Below are 16,232 nucleotides of genomic sequence, written 5' to 3'. Positions count from 1 at the left end.
CTCCCTACCTTCTGTCCAAGACCTCTTTCAGAGTCAATGCCTCCAGAAGACATGGTACATTATTAAAGACCCCTCACACCCTCTCCATGAACTGTTTGTTCTTCTGCCATCAGGCAAACGTTACAGGAGCATCAAAACTAAAACCACAAGGCTACTAAACAGCTTCCTCCCACAGGCAGTCAGACTGCTAAATAGCTGCTCTACCTGACTCTGCTTTGGACACTTTTAATTTGCACTGGACACTTATAACTGATTTTAACTGACATGTGGCTGTTGTGTTTTACTATTTATTGTTATGTTTATTATTTAGTGTTGCGTTTGTTATGTTATGATTGCACTGCCCCGAGAAACGCTGTCTCATTCTGCCCTGCAGAGCTGATGTATGGTTAGAATGACAATAAAGTTTTTTGAATCTTGAATCTTGAGTATTGAAGGGGTAACGGTATTTCACAGGGAGCACTCAAGGGAAGCAACATACACCTGAGAGAATGCGATGTGTCAGAGAGGTTGTATGAAAGAGCAACTATTCCATCTAAGACCATATACTAGAGAGAGAGATTTCAATGATGGGAGGAACAGCCATATATCTCTGGGATTTCAGTACATTAAAGAAATTATTTTACTCCTGCAGAAAAGTTTAACTTTTTAGAAGGCAATATCGTTAGATCTGGGAAGTTTCTACCAGAAACAAAGTGGAAATGTTTGAAGATACCTGTTGTCGGAATAATGGAGTGGAGTTCTCGATGTTGCAATTGCAGAGGTTTGAGGCAGACCCCACTATTAATCCTGGAGGTCTGGTGAGAGAATAGAGAGCCATTCACAGCGTGACATTGTGCTGCATGTGGTGGCAATGCACCACAGCAAATTCCTAATGCATGTAAATGTATAATTTAAAAAAAAGTTGATCATTGATCCTTTTATATCTCGGGAAAGTCCTGAGGTTTTTCCACAACAATGTATAACTTGATGCATTTCTGCAACCATTTTCAATCACTTTCTCAGGTGGTAAATATGCTTGTACACAGAGCTCAGTGCTATAATTGTTTTATCAATTTATTTTGAATAATCTGTACCATGTAAATTTTAAATACAGCTTTGATTTCATCAGTTCTTCTGCTGACAATATTGGTTACTATTGGGAACAGTCTTTAGAGATATAACTCTTTGATGGATGAATTACAGTTGAATCAAATCTGTATCAAAGGTAGCTCCTCTAAACTCTTATTTCCCAGCTGAGTTAAATTGAAGCTTTGTTCTCATGTGTATTTCAGTGCTGTGAGTGGTTGAAGGGTGCCGGATTTTCACAGGCTGGAGTTGCTATTGGATCAATTCCCTCCTGCTGTCGGCTGAAAGTCAGGTGGTGGCATGTTAATAAGTGTTTGTGGTTAACATTACCATGAGCTTATTATGTCAAGGGCAAGAAAGAATCCAAACGAAACCAACAGGTTCTTACCAGAAGCCTGTTGCCCATCAAGAATGCCTGTTCTACTTTGTGGATGTGGCCTAAGGCAAAAACAAGTACAAATCACTAACACAATTTAAGATACTCAGATAAGGTTTTGTTCATTCTTTTCCATCAAATAATGCTTCTACATGTGATAGTACATGTGATGTGATACATGTGATAGTACAGCCATATGTATTGTTTTCTCAATATTTGTGTTGTACTCCTTCCCCTCTCCCATCTTCCTCTTCTGGCTTCTTCTCCCTTCCCTTCCAGTCCTAATGAAGGGCCTTGGCCCAAAACATCAACTCTTCATTCCTCTCCATAGATGACCTGCTGAGTCTCTGACGTTTTATGTTTCTGGAACTCCAGCATCTGTAGAATCTCTTCTGTTTATGTTTACAATGTACTTCTTGGCAGTTTTGAGAACTTTATGTATAAAACCAAGTACAGTGAACATGAGCTTCTGGAGGGAACTGGGCCAGTAGAGGAAGTTGAGGGCTGTCCCTCATTCTTGAGGGTTCAAGTAATATTTATGAGCTACTCTTGTTAATGCTGTTTTGCCTTAAGGCAACATCTGAACTCAATTGTATTCCAGCATTTGATCTCTTCTAGGTGTTTATAGACAATAAATACTGATAGCATTAGTTGCTAGAAACTGGCTGTTAGTTGATGGGTAATACATTTCCATGTTTTTGTCTCACATGCTGCAGTCCCAGAATGTGAAGATTACCTTGTTATAATAACATGCCTTTTTCTCCTCAGTGTACATGGCATGATCTGTTGAACATGAACATCTGTTGAAAATCACCTGATCAATTATCTGCCATGATGTCTGCCAGTAGGATATGGTAAAACATATCTGGTGAATAAATACGGCTTCATGGTTGTCATCTCATATTGAACAGTTGCTGAAAACCTAGAACAACACACACAAAATGCTGGAGGAACTCAGCAGGTCAGGCAGCATCTATGGAGAGGAATAAACAGAAAATGTTTTGGGCCAACATCCTTCATTAGGGACTCGACATGACTGTCAACAGTTCATTCCTCTCCCTAGATGCTGCCTGACCTGCTGAGTTCATCGAACAAGTGATGAACAATAAATGAGCAAATTGATAAACAAATGGCAATTCTTGTCATTTTGAAGCTTTGTACTGATGTTTCCATCCATTGATTCCTTTAGTTATCTATAGCTCATCTTTCCTTTTACAGCTTGACGTACAATGTTTACTGATTTTTAGTTTATCCCAAAGCAATATGTTGGGGAGACAAAATCCTGATGTCCGATCAGAAAAAGATCTTTCCCAAACACAACTCCAGATTTAACACTGAAACCAAACCCAGCTCTGTGTCTAATCCTTATTCTACCCTTGACATCCACACAACACCCAACTCGGTGTATTTAGTAAGTCTGAGCACAAACATAATTCCCATCCAATATCTTCCATCCTAGTCTAGGAAGATTTCATTTTGGGACAGTATACAAAACTCTCAAGAGAAACTGCACAACTAGGAGGCAATAGAATGTTTTGAAATGTTCAAACAATTAAATTAGAAGGAATTAGATATGATAGTAGAGGCTTACTAGGATTAATTAATTAATGGCTTCATCTGTCTAAGTAGACAATAGATGCGCCTGTTTGGGGCGCAGACCTGGGCGATGAATATGGAGATCCTGGGCTGCCCAGACATCAAGATCCCCCTCTCGGCCTCAAGGATGTGGTCCAAAGGAATGCTAAGCAGTACATTTGGTATCAGCTTGGCTGCAGGAGCTGCTGGGAGGTGACGTGATACATCATCCAACCGCCTTAGGGGCTCCACTCCGGATTTGTGTAGGGTTTACTCCTTAGCCTTCTCTTCTCCCGAAGATACCCGCAAGGCAGTGGGATCCGTAACCCTGGATAGGGGCCCATACCGGGTACTGTCAGCCGGAGCCAGCTGAGTCCGGGACTTGTGTAAGGCTGGGTCGTCACGCCCTGTAGTAGTGACATATGGAGCCACTACCCACTACCCAAGATTATGCACCAGGAAACCTCTAGAGGGTGGTGCCATGGTCTCTTCATTTTGTAGCATCCAGTTGTCCATTCCAAGGGCAGCATTTGGACATTCATGAGTGAGCAAAGCATTAGGCAGATCAGCCTCGGGAAGTCAACAAGAGTTATATGAATTTCTGGAGATTAAATTACATGATTTTCTACGCTCATCCTCCTGGCCCATCAACCATCCTTTTATTTCCTTTCCTTGTAGCTAAGCCATCAAGAAAAAGATATATATGTATATATTTTAAACGTTTCTATAAATTTACTTCTTGATTTTGTGATTTTGCCCTGGTGTTTTTAGAAACAACAGGGCAACTTCAGAAAGCCTAAACACCACTTTCAATTCCCTAGATTAAGACCAAGCATAGAATGTCTAGAATCTGCTTGGCTGAGATCAGGTAGGTCAACATAGAGCAGAAACATTTGAACTTGGTAGAATATATCATTCAAATCCATGTTATATTTGTGACCTGGCCTTTCTGAGCTGGCTGCTTACCAAATGATGTGATGTAGTAAGAATTCTGGAGCAAATCTATTCAGAATGGATATGCCAATACATTTTAAGAAGAATAGACTGTAATTGAACGCTGTTATTAAACAACACTGCAATGCTGAGTAGTCCCTGACTGGAACTAGTCAGCAAAATAAAAGATCTCTTGAGTATTAAGGGTAAAACTGCCTTCGCACCCAGCAGGAGGGCTACATTAAATTAGTACATATTGTATAGTTGCCTCCCTCTCAATTAACACAATCAGTATTATTTAATTTGGCATTCTTTCTATCTTTAAATGTATGTAATTGATTTTGATTTTTCTTGAAAGCAGTAGAGTAATTTGCTTCTGTACGTGCTTTATTTCTTGCTTTTTTGTGGTTGATTTGTTTCTAAAAGGGGTCACTGCTACACTCATTCAGAGAGGAACTTTGTGTCTGCCTAGGGTTTTGCCTACCCTGACACTTGTCCAAAATCAACAAAATACTGGACTTTGATATAAATGCTAATGGCTTCATAAGGTTGGGTCAGAGTTCGCTTTGAAGTGGAATCCTTTTATAAAGAATGACTATGGCATCCTTTGTCATGAATTCCTAAGACGTTTATTGCCTGTATTAGAAAATGATTTTAAAGTAAAATTCAAATGAAATACCCCAATTTCTAAAGGCTTAAAATATTTCATACAAAATAATACTGTAGCCTTTTCAGAGAGGAAAGGGAAGTCACTGCAATTAATTAACTTATTACATTTAAAAATATATAGTGAATTAGTATCAGAGTCATGTTTAATATCACTGGCATATGTCATGAAATTTGTTGTTTTGTGGCAGCAGTACATTGCAATACATAACAATTAAAAAAGCTGAATTACAATAAGAAGTATATATATATATTAAAAGGTTAAATTAAGTAGTTCAAAAAATGTAGTGGAGTGAGGTAGTGTTCATGGGTTCAATATCCATTCAGTAATCTAATCACAGAGGAGAAGAATCTGTTCCTGAATCATTGAATGTGTGTCTCAGGCTCCTGTACCTCCTCCCTGATGGCAGCAATGAGAAGAGGGTATGTCTTGGATGCTGGGGAGACTAGTGCCCATGACACTGTTCATGGTATCAACATGAAATAACCTGTTGGATGTTATGGACCAATTTTAGCCCAGATAGACACTGACTCAAATTGATTGGTAACATTCAGTTGGTAACTGTCAATTGGTACTACCTCACTCCACTCTCCCCCATTCTTTCCAATGCATATCCCCTCCCATAGCACCCTCCTCTCACTCTGCAGATTACACTTTGTTTAGTATCATTTCCCAATAGCATGATTGAGTTTGCAAGCATTAGTAATCCTGGCTGCAAACCAATTTCTGTCACTCCTTGGCACAATGCACTGGAACGTCAATGTATTTCCTGATTTAAAAAATAACTACAGCTGCATGGACCTGCCCCTTATTGATTTAACAGGAGGTGAAATGTATGTATACAGTTTTACAGAGTGCAGATTTTGTCTTCCAAAATCTGTTCTTTAAAGATATGGCTGCTCTGCTACCATGATACCTCCTCCATTTGAAGTCAGTGATGCTGCTGACAGTACTATCTGGATGGGTAAGTGTATATGGCTCTTAAAAAGGAAATGTATGATTTGAGATTAGGATAAAGCTTGTTCGGGCTCTTTTTGTCATTTCTGATACCAGCAATACTGAGCTGTTTCTGTAAATAGCAAAAGTGAGCTCTTCACCAACACCATAGGAAGCATAAGGAAGTCGCTCCATTGTGAGGCATGTAGCTGCCCAGCACCAATATTTAAACAACATTGCAGCACATACTTTGTATTGTTATAAAATATGCTGAATGCTGGGTACTGTCACTAAATGACCTGACCTTTTGATCTGTGAAATACTTACCATATGTAGAAATGAATGCTAAATAGCATTAGGCAATTCTTTTTTCTCTTTTAGAAATGAAAGACTGTTTCTTTATCTGGGTTAAAGGACCTTATTTTGGCATGTTAAACCTGTCCACCAGTGCTTACTCATCCTAATTAATTACTGCTTTTTGTCAATGTTATGGATATAGTTTACTCCGGATATCGTTAAACTGTCCTCCATATAAGTGGAGCCTAATAAGAATGTAATTCTCATTTGAAGACAAAATTGGTGAGAAATCTTCTGAAAGAGGATACAGGAGAAAGCAACAATATACACCAGCACCTTGGGAATAAGCTCCAAAAGGCAAGGCATGGCATACTCTGAGTGTGTTGTAACAACTAACACAACTAGTTGGTGCAGTCTCCCATTATCTTGATCATTTCAAACTTTTTAATCACTCTTGAAGCCCAAGTGACCATTTTATGGAGCCAAACCTAAATACATCAATTTGCAGGCTGTTCCTGGGTAATGAAATGCATTCCATTTCAAATGATGTCTATGTCAATTTTGTCCATGTGTCAGAAAGTACAAAAAAATCACTCGATAGGATAACTATACCTCCACAGTATTGGATTGAGTAGCGTCAAAAGCACATAGATAAGAAAAGAATTATGGATGGAGGAATCCAGTTCTGCCATTCACAGGATCGAACATAATGTATGTAGATCAAATTATTGAATTTAATAATTTTATGGGTGCTTGACAGTATGTAGATTGGGGGTTCTGTATTAATTTTTTTTCTGGATCGGGAAAAAAGTAGCACGACAGACTTTTAACACTATAAATCTACAAGTTGTTTTGTATGCCTCCCCTCTCACTGTGGAAGGAGTCACCTCTCTTTCCCTTTATTACAGAGAGAGAGAGAGCCTGTGGCATGTCGAATTGTTGGGTGAATGATTAGTTTTTGTTGTGCTGCAGATCGTGGTCTTTATTGGGGGCCTTGCTCGGTGGGTGGAGAGTGCCGATGCTTTATTGCGGAAGTGGGTGGGGTGGCGGATGGTCATTGCTGCTTGTGTGTAGGGGGAGTAGGGGGGCTTTGGGGTTCTAACGATTTAATTGTCACTCATTCTTTGGGGCCCTCTTCTGTTTTTGTGGATGTCTGTGAAGAAAATGAATTTCAGGATGCATATTGTATATATTTCTCAATGTTAAGTGAACTGTTGAACTATTGAACTATTGAACATCATCGGCAAGGACTGCATTTATTATCTACCTGAAACATGCCCTAAAGAAAACAGTTATGTGCAGCTGTGTTGAATCGCAGAATGTCATCTGGATAGGAGCTCCAGAATTTAGATCTAGTAATAATGAAAGACTAATAACATCTTCCCGAATCAGAATGGTGTGGTTACAAATGAAAATTTGCAATATAAAATTGCTGGAATATAATTATGTAGTGGACTCTGCTCATAGTTCTGAATATTGACCACATAAGGGATACAAATAATAATTTGTGATTACTTACTTTGAATAAAATTTCAAATGAATGACCACTTTCCTAATTCTGATTCAGAACTGGAAATTATTTTGAATCCATTTATTGCTGAGGTACACAATGAAAACATCACAGTTTGAAAAATCCACATAAACTGTTCTGAGTCATTGGTTTAAGTGAGTTTGAACCCTTCAGTCAAACTCAAACAGAAAGATCCAGAGAGCTGCTGAGGTTCAGTCCCTTTTTTTTCCCCTTTTAAGTTTTGTTTCTGTTTTGTTCCTTTCAAACCACCTGCAGTGTGTCCTGCTGCATGGTGTCTGAACGAAGGTGTTATTTATATGACAGCAAGACAGAATTTGTTCGGTCATCCAACTTCAGTGGGTGTGGTTTTCTCTGTTTGTCTTCCTGCTTGTTTTGTCGCATCTAGGCATCAGGGTCACTGTAGTTCATTTTCTCTGCCCAGCTCCCATTCCACTGCCCTGTACTATCCCTTGGAGTTATATCTTGATAGCTTTTAGTTTTTTCCCTCAGAAATTTAAACTCAGCTTTTTTTAACAGCTGTTTATAATATGTCTGTCTGTAGTTGTTTGGTCAACTATTCTATGTACGAAGCAGCATACTTAATGATTCAAATCAATTTGCCATGACCTTAAGAGCCATGGCCTTTGTTTGTGACACAGAAACAGGTTAATGAGACAGTTAATGAGATTCAAACACATCGTAGAAATGTACAATGATTGTCATGTTAATATTGAAAAGAATCACTGATATGTGTTGTGATCATATTCCTGCACATGTGCAGCAGAGGATGATTTTGAAAACAAGGCTTGACGTTCCCAGTTTGTTCTAGCTTTTGCCAGTAAATAATTACAAGATAATAGCACCCCTTTAAGCTTTTCTGTGGACCACATATCAAAACATTGAACTCAAAAAGTCTTGTTTACAAAGCAGTGATGGAATTCCAGTCATCCAATTCACTGGCTTCCAATATATACGACTAATCTTTTACACACTGCAGCTGCTGCTTGGTTGGATAGAGGTGTGTTAGATTTGAGAATTGACGATCCACAGGAAAGAGGGCACTGATGCTCCTGTTTCTTTCTTGCACCAGAAGTATTAATCATGCCCCTTTTGTGTCTTTGGTGTCTTTTGTGTGCACACAAAGTGAACAAAACTTTGCAGTAGAATATGCGCCAACTTGCAGACCATCTGTATCAATCAATTCAATTGCAGAATCTTTTGGTGTTCCTGCGACGGAATCTTCATGATACCCAAGAAACAGAAATGAATAAATGAGAAAATCAGCAGATGCTGGAAATCCCAGCAACATGGAAAATGCTGGAGGAACTCAGCAGGCCAGGCAGCGTCTATAGAAAAGAGTGGACAGTCGACATTTTGGGCCGAGACTCTTCATCAGAACTTGAAATGAGTGCTTATTCAGTAGTTTGTAGTGGTATCTCTTTGCTTTGTAACATTGAGGAATACCTATATGAGATTGCCAGAGAGCACCTGATGGGAGCATTCCCCTGCTAAAATCCATAGTTGTTGCAGATTTTTTACAGATAAAGGAACAGAGCCATCAGAAGGCATTAGAAAGAGAGGGAGATTTGGGGATTCACTTCATGTTATGAATCATTCAACTTAACTTGAAAAGAAATGGTTTCAACACTGACCTCTACAGAACACCACTAGTCACTGGCATCCAACCTTAATAGGCCCCCTTTATCCCCACTCTTTGCCTTCTACCAGTCAGCCAATCTTCTATCCATGCTAGTATCTTTCCAGTAGTACCATGGGCTTGTGTTAAGTAGTCTCATGTGCAGCACCTTGTCCAACATCCACTGACTCTCCTTTGTCTATCCTGCCTATTATTTTCTCAAAGAATTCCAACAGGTTTGTCAGGCAAGATTTCCCCTTAAGGAAACCATGCTGACTTTGGCCTACTTTATCATGCGCCGCCAAGTACTCCAAAACCTCATCCTTAATAATGAACTCCAACTTCTTCCCAACCATTGAATTCAGGCTAACTGACCTATAACTTCCTTTCTTCTACCTCTTTCCCTTCTTAAAGAGTAGATTGACATTGGGAATTTCCCAGTCCTTTGGAAACCAATCCAGAATATAGTGTTTCTTGAAAGATCATGACTAATGCCTCCACAATCTCTTCAGCCTCTTTTAGAACCCTGGGGTGTAGTCGATCTAGTGTAGGTGACTTATCTACTTTCAGACCTTTCAGGTTCACAAGCACATTCTCCTTAGTAATAGCAACGACACTCACTTCTGCTCATTGACACTCTTGAATTTCTGGCATACTGCTGGTGTCTTACTCAGTGAAGACTGGCAGAAAATACTTATTAAGTTCATCCACCATTTCTTTGCCCCCATTACTAACTCTCCAGCATCATTTTCCAGTGGTGTAATATCTACTATCGCTACCCTTTGATTCTTTATATATCTGAAAAAACTTCTGGTATCCTCCTTGATATTATTGGCTAGCTTACCTTTATACTTCATCTTTTCTCTCCTTATGCCTTTTTAAGTTGCCTTCTGTTGTTTTTTAAAAGCTTTTCAATCCTCCAACTTCCACTTTTTTTGTATTATTTGCCCCCTCTTTTGCTTTAATCCTTCCCTTCTCAACCACAGTTGTCCTGTTCTTCCTTTAGCTACTCATTCATCTGTACCATCATCCTATTCCTGTCCTCAGCAGCATGTGGTAACGGGAGTAATCCAGAGATTACTATCATGGAGGTCCTGCTCGTCAGCCTCTTCCCGTACTCCCTATACTCCTCCCCCTTTCTACCTACTGTAGGTCATTGGTGCCAATGTGAACCATGACATCTGGCTGCTCACTCTCTCTCTTGAGGATCTTCTGCAGCCACTCTGAGACATCCTGGACCCTAGCACCTGGGAGGCAGCACACTATCCTGGATATGCACAAGAAAGTTTTATCTAGACTGGTTCACCTCACACTACCAACTTAACTGTCTATAAAATTCTTTAAATATAACTACTTATTGATCAAGACTTTAACGCACAGTCTATCCCTGAATAATCAGTACTCAACTGAGGTCTTAGCTTCAGTATCCTACATCTTCATCTGATTGAATTCTGAGTCCAGCATGATTTTGAACTCTTTCCTGACATCCACCCCCCAACCCTATATTTACTTCCATATCTTTATTGGACAGACACCCTAACCTATTAATCTTCCCTCTTGTTTTCTGTTTTCCTGATCTATCTGGACCTCTTCCCCTGGCCTTTGACTGTCTCTGGATCTCAGCTGGAATGACAATGACAATGACAAGGAGCTGATTATTGACTACAGGAGGTCCATGAGCCAGTCCTCGTTGGGGTACTGAAGGTGGAGAGTGTCAGCAACTTAAAATTCCTCGGTGCAATCATTTCAGAGGATCTGCCCTGGGTACAGCACGTAAATGCCATTACAAAGAAAGCACGGCAGCAGCTCCACTCTCTTAGAATTTTATGAAGATTTGGCATGTCATCTAAAATTTTGAAAAACTTCTATAACTGTGCAGTGGAGAGTATGTTGACTGGTTGCATCATGGCCTTATATAGAAACACCAATGCCCATCCATCACAGGTAAAGCCCTCCCACCATTGTGACCATGTTTGATGTGCTAAGTGACAAATCAGTCTGGTCTGCAAGCTTCTTTGAACTCAGTCACAATGGTGCAAATAACATAATCAGTGTTGTGCGATTTGATGCAGGCCAGTTAACATAATCCTATTGTCTTATATTGATTAAACATGACCTAAAAGACGCGTTTACAACAAGAAACTGAATATATATTGTTTAGAAGTTTAACTTTGTCAAAAATAACTCTTATCCTTTGGAAATATCATGCTGCTGTTCTAGAAAGCTGAGGTTAGTAACAATCCACTTGAGCCCTGAGTAAATAACGTGACTATCCATCATATTGCTGCATGATTTAATCAATAATTTTGACGGAATATTTATAGTGCTTTTTATCTAGTAGCAAGTAGATGTGGTGATGATCAGTGGCAGAGCTAAAGATGATGAAGGACAGTTGCGGAACAGAAAATTAGGATTGTTGCTACTGGTGCCTTATGTAGGTAAGTTTATTTTTACTACAGCTTGAGGAAGAAGATGTCACCTTGGTTGCTTTCTGCCTTTGTCCACCTCCTCAATATCTAGCTCCAGCACAGCTGTTGGAAAAGGCTATTCCTTTACCATTGTAGGTTCATCTAGGGATGTATAGGCCTCCTTGGAGATCGGATATCCTTTCTTCTAGGCACTGCAGGGCTCCTCCAGAGCATTAAGCATAACAGTCAAGACATATGCGGCAGCTTGGAATGCCGATAAATTAATGTGGATTGCACACAAAAGTAATGAGACAATTGCCTGTAGATTATCCTTGACACTCATTAGTCATTCTTTGGCTTACTCTAGAATAATTCTATAGGTGGCACAACGATCATTGTAAACCATATTCATCACTCCTGCTCTCAGAATTCCTGCATAATTCACTGCCTGCTCAACTTGCTGGTTCCAGCATGGAACAGATTAGGCACTTGGCACTTGCAATTGATGTGTATGTCATCAAAACCACAGAAAAAACCTGCAATCCTAGTAACTCCCTGTTTTGGCTCCTTCTGCTACTCTAAGAGCATGTGATATACTTAAGCCCCTCCGAACAGAGAATTTACGCAATCTCCCATAAAGAACAGTGAATGTCATCTTGCTCCTTCTGAAGGCAGTCAAAGGCATAAAATGTCATTGTATGATGATTTCTATAGTCACACACAATGTGGTCCTTGCTAGCTTGGAAATTGAGGCATGCTATGGTAAGTTCCAGTAAAAAAAATACTCAAAATTCTCCTTCTTTCCCCTCCCTCTTCCATCAGTCTTGTAATCTCAGTAGAAGGGAATTGCCAATAAAATGCACCTATTCTAGGAGCAGCTAGATATGTGCACCCTCAGCATCTGCGACCACTGCTTGAGAGCTATGTAACTCAAAGCAGCTTTAGAAGCCAGCAGCCACTGAAACTGTGGCAATGGTCAGAAGAATACAGCCTGGAACCAACGTAGATTCAGCACTAACCCTTTAAATGAAACTCTTTCTGGGTTTCTCCTGCTGTTAAATGTAGATTCAACAATCCAAGGTTAACAGGAATGATGAGAACCAAAACATCAGCACTGTGGACAAATCTACATTAAGGATCTTGATTTCTAACTGACCCTCTTTAAGTTTACTCTCTAGAAAAATCAAAATCCTGATATTAAGTTTGTAAATCTAAATGATTCAAAAATTGTGCCCTTGCTGGTGGTTTACAAATGCTCCAGAAAAGTAGCTAACAAAACTTGGTGTTACTGAATCTTGTTAGTAAGCTATGGGTTAGAAATGGAATGATCAGCTTGGAGCAAGAAAACACTTAACTAGGTCAGAATTACAGGCTCCACAGAGAGGTTTGTCAAATATTCTATTGTACTGCTTGATTATCCTTAACAATCATAAAATGCTTTATGTGAAGCCTTCTCTTGGAGAATTGCATTGATAGTGTACACTTTAGAGTAGCTTATACATGATCTATAAAGGTAGCATTGGCGACCTGTGGAACGTTGCTTTTCTCTCCTCATGCTTTCTTTTGTACTTGAGGCATTGTTTATACCCATTGAACTCCATTACTGTACTCTGAAAGAGACACTTTGGAAGATGATACATGTACTGACGCAGAAGAAGCTCAGCCTTAAATTTTAAAAAAAACACCTCTGTTTAAGATCTGGCCTTTTGAAGAATGAAAAGTGCCTCAGTTGGCTACTGAACCATGCTCTGGAAGTTTGACTATTTCCTGGTGAAGTCCAATTTGTGAATCATTTCATCTTTCTTGAATGGGCCCTGATTATTTGGCTGTTTGCGGGCTTCTATCCTTTTCAGATTGCACAAAAAAGGAAGGCTGATAATCTGAACAGTGTTAAAAAATAACCCTTGCTTGTCCATTGTACTTGCTGCTTCTCTAAGCATGCCTAATAGGTGATATGTGGATTCAGACAATGAAAATAAACAGCATTGTTAATGCTCTGAGGTTCTGCGGAGATGTAACCATGGATGTAGTGAACCAAAAAAAGTGAGTGTATTGCATTAGTCAAAATGAAAATTTATCAGACAAGCTTTATGGGTTAGAACTGTATGTCTACCACCTTTTCAAAATGCTTTTTATTTGCACGGTGGAACAGAAATATAGTTTGCTTTTACCACATATATGCATGCAGACCCTTGCATCCTCTCATCACTGGGAAATAGATTTCTTTACTTACAGATCTCTCCCATCTTTTTAACCATGAGTATCTGCTGTCCGCTACTGCACATGCTTGACTCAAAACTTGTAAAGAGAATGTTTTTACCTTAATTGACTACTCTTTCCTCAGATTACACAGTTCACTGGATTTACAACCTAAATTACATACTGTTCCATCTTGTACTATGTTCTACATGCTTGTTGAGATAAGTATCCATTAACTTTCCACCAAAAATACATCAAGTTTAAACATACGTGTTTAGTAGAACAATTTCCTCTTTTGGGCAACATAATGTTTCATATTGAAAACACTGATTGCTGTGATGTCTTAGAGCAATGTCTGGAAATGAGTTGTGAGTTTACAAGTAATAAAGTATATTTGACACTGAAATGCTTTGATAGAAGTTTTCTGTCAGCATAAATTCAAAACAATTAACATGAATTATTTGGGAATAGTGATGACTTAGACAGTAATATTTGGATAAAACTATAACTCTTATGAAATTTTTGTTACATTATGATTTCATTAGAGCTAATGTTTGCTGCTGACCATTCTTGGAAAAAGTAAATTGATGTGATGTGACCGGCTATTACAGATCCCCACACTTAGAAGGAAAAAGTTTGCATTTATATAACAGTTTGCCACAAAATACCTCACAATAAAGAGCTGGTGAAGTACTGTCATTATTCTTACATAAATCTGCAGAATCTGTGCATATTCATTTATGGTTAATGGAAAAATAACAAAATATTGACAAATAGATTACTTCTTTGATTTAACATAATTAAACACTTTGTTAAATTCCTGCAATCATAGGCTTTTGCAAAGAAAGTAGGACAACACAGTTCACTCAACGATCATATAAGTAAGATGTAAGACTCTTGACTGGTTGTGTAGTGTCACAACCAACAACCTTGCGTTCAGCATCAACAACATCAAGGAATTGATTGAGGACTTCAGGAAAGGAAAGTCGGGAGAAAACACACTGGTGCTCATTAAGGGGTCAGCGGTGGAAGGGGTGAGTCAAGTCAAGTCAAGTTTATTGTCGTTTTGACCATAAGCTGCTGGTACAGTACACAGTAAAAACGAAACAACGTTTCTCCAGGACCCTGGTGCTACATGAAACAACACAAAACTACACTAGACTATGTGAGACAACACAAGGCTACACAAGACTACGTAAAACAACATAAAAACTGCACTAGACTACAGACTTGCACAGGACTACATAAAGTGCACAGAACAGTGCAAGGCAGTACAATAAATAATAAACAAGACAATAGGCACAGTAGAGGACAAATTACAATCTAATAATAAATGATGTAGATGTCAGTCTAGACTCTGGGTATTAAGGAGTCTGATGGCTTAGGGGAAGAAACTGTTGCACAGTCTGGTTGTGAGAGCCCAAATGCTTCGGCACCTTTTGCCAGATGGCAGGAGGGAGAAGAATTTGTGTGAGGGGTGTGTGGGGTCCTTCATAATGCTGTTAAGCTTTGCAGGTGCAGCGTGTAGTGTAAATGTCTGTAATGGCGGGAAGAGAGACCCCGATGATCTTCTCAGCTGACCTCACTATCCGCTGCAGGGTCTTGCGATCTGAGACGGTGCAATTCTCGAACCAGGCAGTGATGCAGCTGCTCAGGATGCTCTCAATACAACCTCTGTAGAACGTGGTGAGGATGGAGGGTGGGAGATGGACTTTTCTCAGCCTTCGCAGAAACTAGAGATGCTGCTGGGCTTTCTTGGCTATGGAGCTGGTGTTGAGGGACCAGGTGAGATTCTCTGCCAGGTGAACGCCAAGAAATTTGGTGCTCTTAACGATCTCAATGGAGGAGCTCCGTTCAGCATCTCTGAACATCTATCATTGATGAAATCACAATGAAAGCTCTACTTCAATAGGAGAGTTGGTATGTCACCAAAAACTCGAGCAAATATCTATAGGTGTACCATGGGGAGCATTCTGGATGGTTGCATCACTCTCTGGTATGGAGGCGCCAATGCACAGGATCATGAGAAGCTTCAGAGGGCTTCAGCATGTTCGATCACAAACACAATCCTTCCCACCAGAGAGGACATCTTCCAAGGGTGGTGCCTCAAGAAGGTGGCATTCATTGTTAGGGACCCTCACCATCTCGGACATCCCCCTCATTACTACCATCAAAAGGGAGGTACAGAAGCCTGAAGACCCCCATTCAGTGTTTTAGGAACAGCTTCTCACCTCTACCATTTGATTTCTGAATGGACCATAAACACTACCTCACTATTCCTCTTATGCACAATTGACTTATTGACTTCAAAATTTTAACTCACAGTAATTTGCTATGCCTGCAGTGCACTGCTGCCACAAAGCAGCAGATTTCATGATATACGTCAGTAATAATAAACCTAATTCTGATTCTGATTCTTGTGAGTATGACCAGTGGTCTTAACCAACAAATTACTGGAATTAATTTGCTGACCACTTCTACCCAATGTAGAATGAAAGAATCTACCTTTTTACAGTAATACTAATAATACCACTGTATGCTGCTCAAACACAAATATGCCACAAACAGTAGCAAGGGTAGGAGGTGAACTCTAACCTTCTACACCATGTGCATACATAACCTTAAGAAGA

At 39.6% G+C, this 16,232-nt stretch overlaps 1 protein-coding gene across 18 annotated transcripts in view; it reads left to right on the top strand.

The window, feature by feature from the left end:
* sox6 (SRY-box transcription factor 6) overlaps positions 1-16,232 on the top strand; it is a 630,558-nt gene that overhangs the window by 91,531 nt on the left and 522,795 nt on the right. The window contains exon 1 of one of the 18 annotated variants that reach the window (XM_063061916.1): positions 5,525-5,580. The exons of 16 other annotated variants lie outside the window; for them this stretch is intronic. Coding sequence is in view for 1 of the 2 variants with exons in the window: in XM_063061909.1 (XP_062917979.1) it covers positions 10,923-10,939 (17 nt within the window). In the remaining variant the exon portion in view is untranslated. Of the gene's footprint in view, positions 1-5,524; positions 5,581-10,654; positions 10,940-16,232 lie in introns of those variants that run through there. One more of the 18 variants, XM_063061909.1, reaches the window with a different exon arrangement.

The sequence above is a fragment of the Mobula hypostoma genome, chromosome 11 (assembly GCF_963921235.1).
Source record: "Mobula hypostoma chromosome 11, sMobHyp1.1, whole genome shotgun sequence".
NCBI lineage: Eukaryota > Metazoa > Chordata > Chondrichthyes > Myliobatiformes > Myliobatidae > Mobula > Mobula hypostoma.
This window is presented reverse-complemented; position numbering and strand designations above follow the sequence as displayed.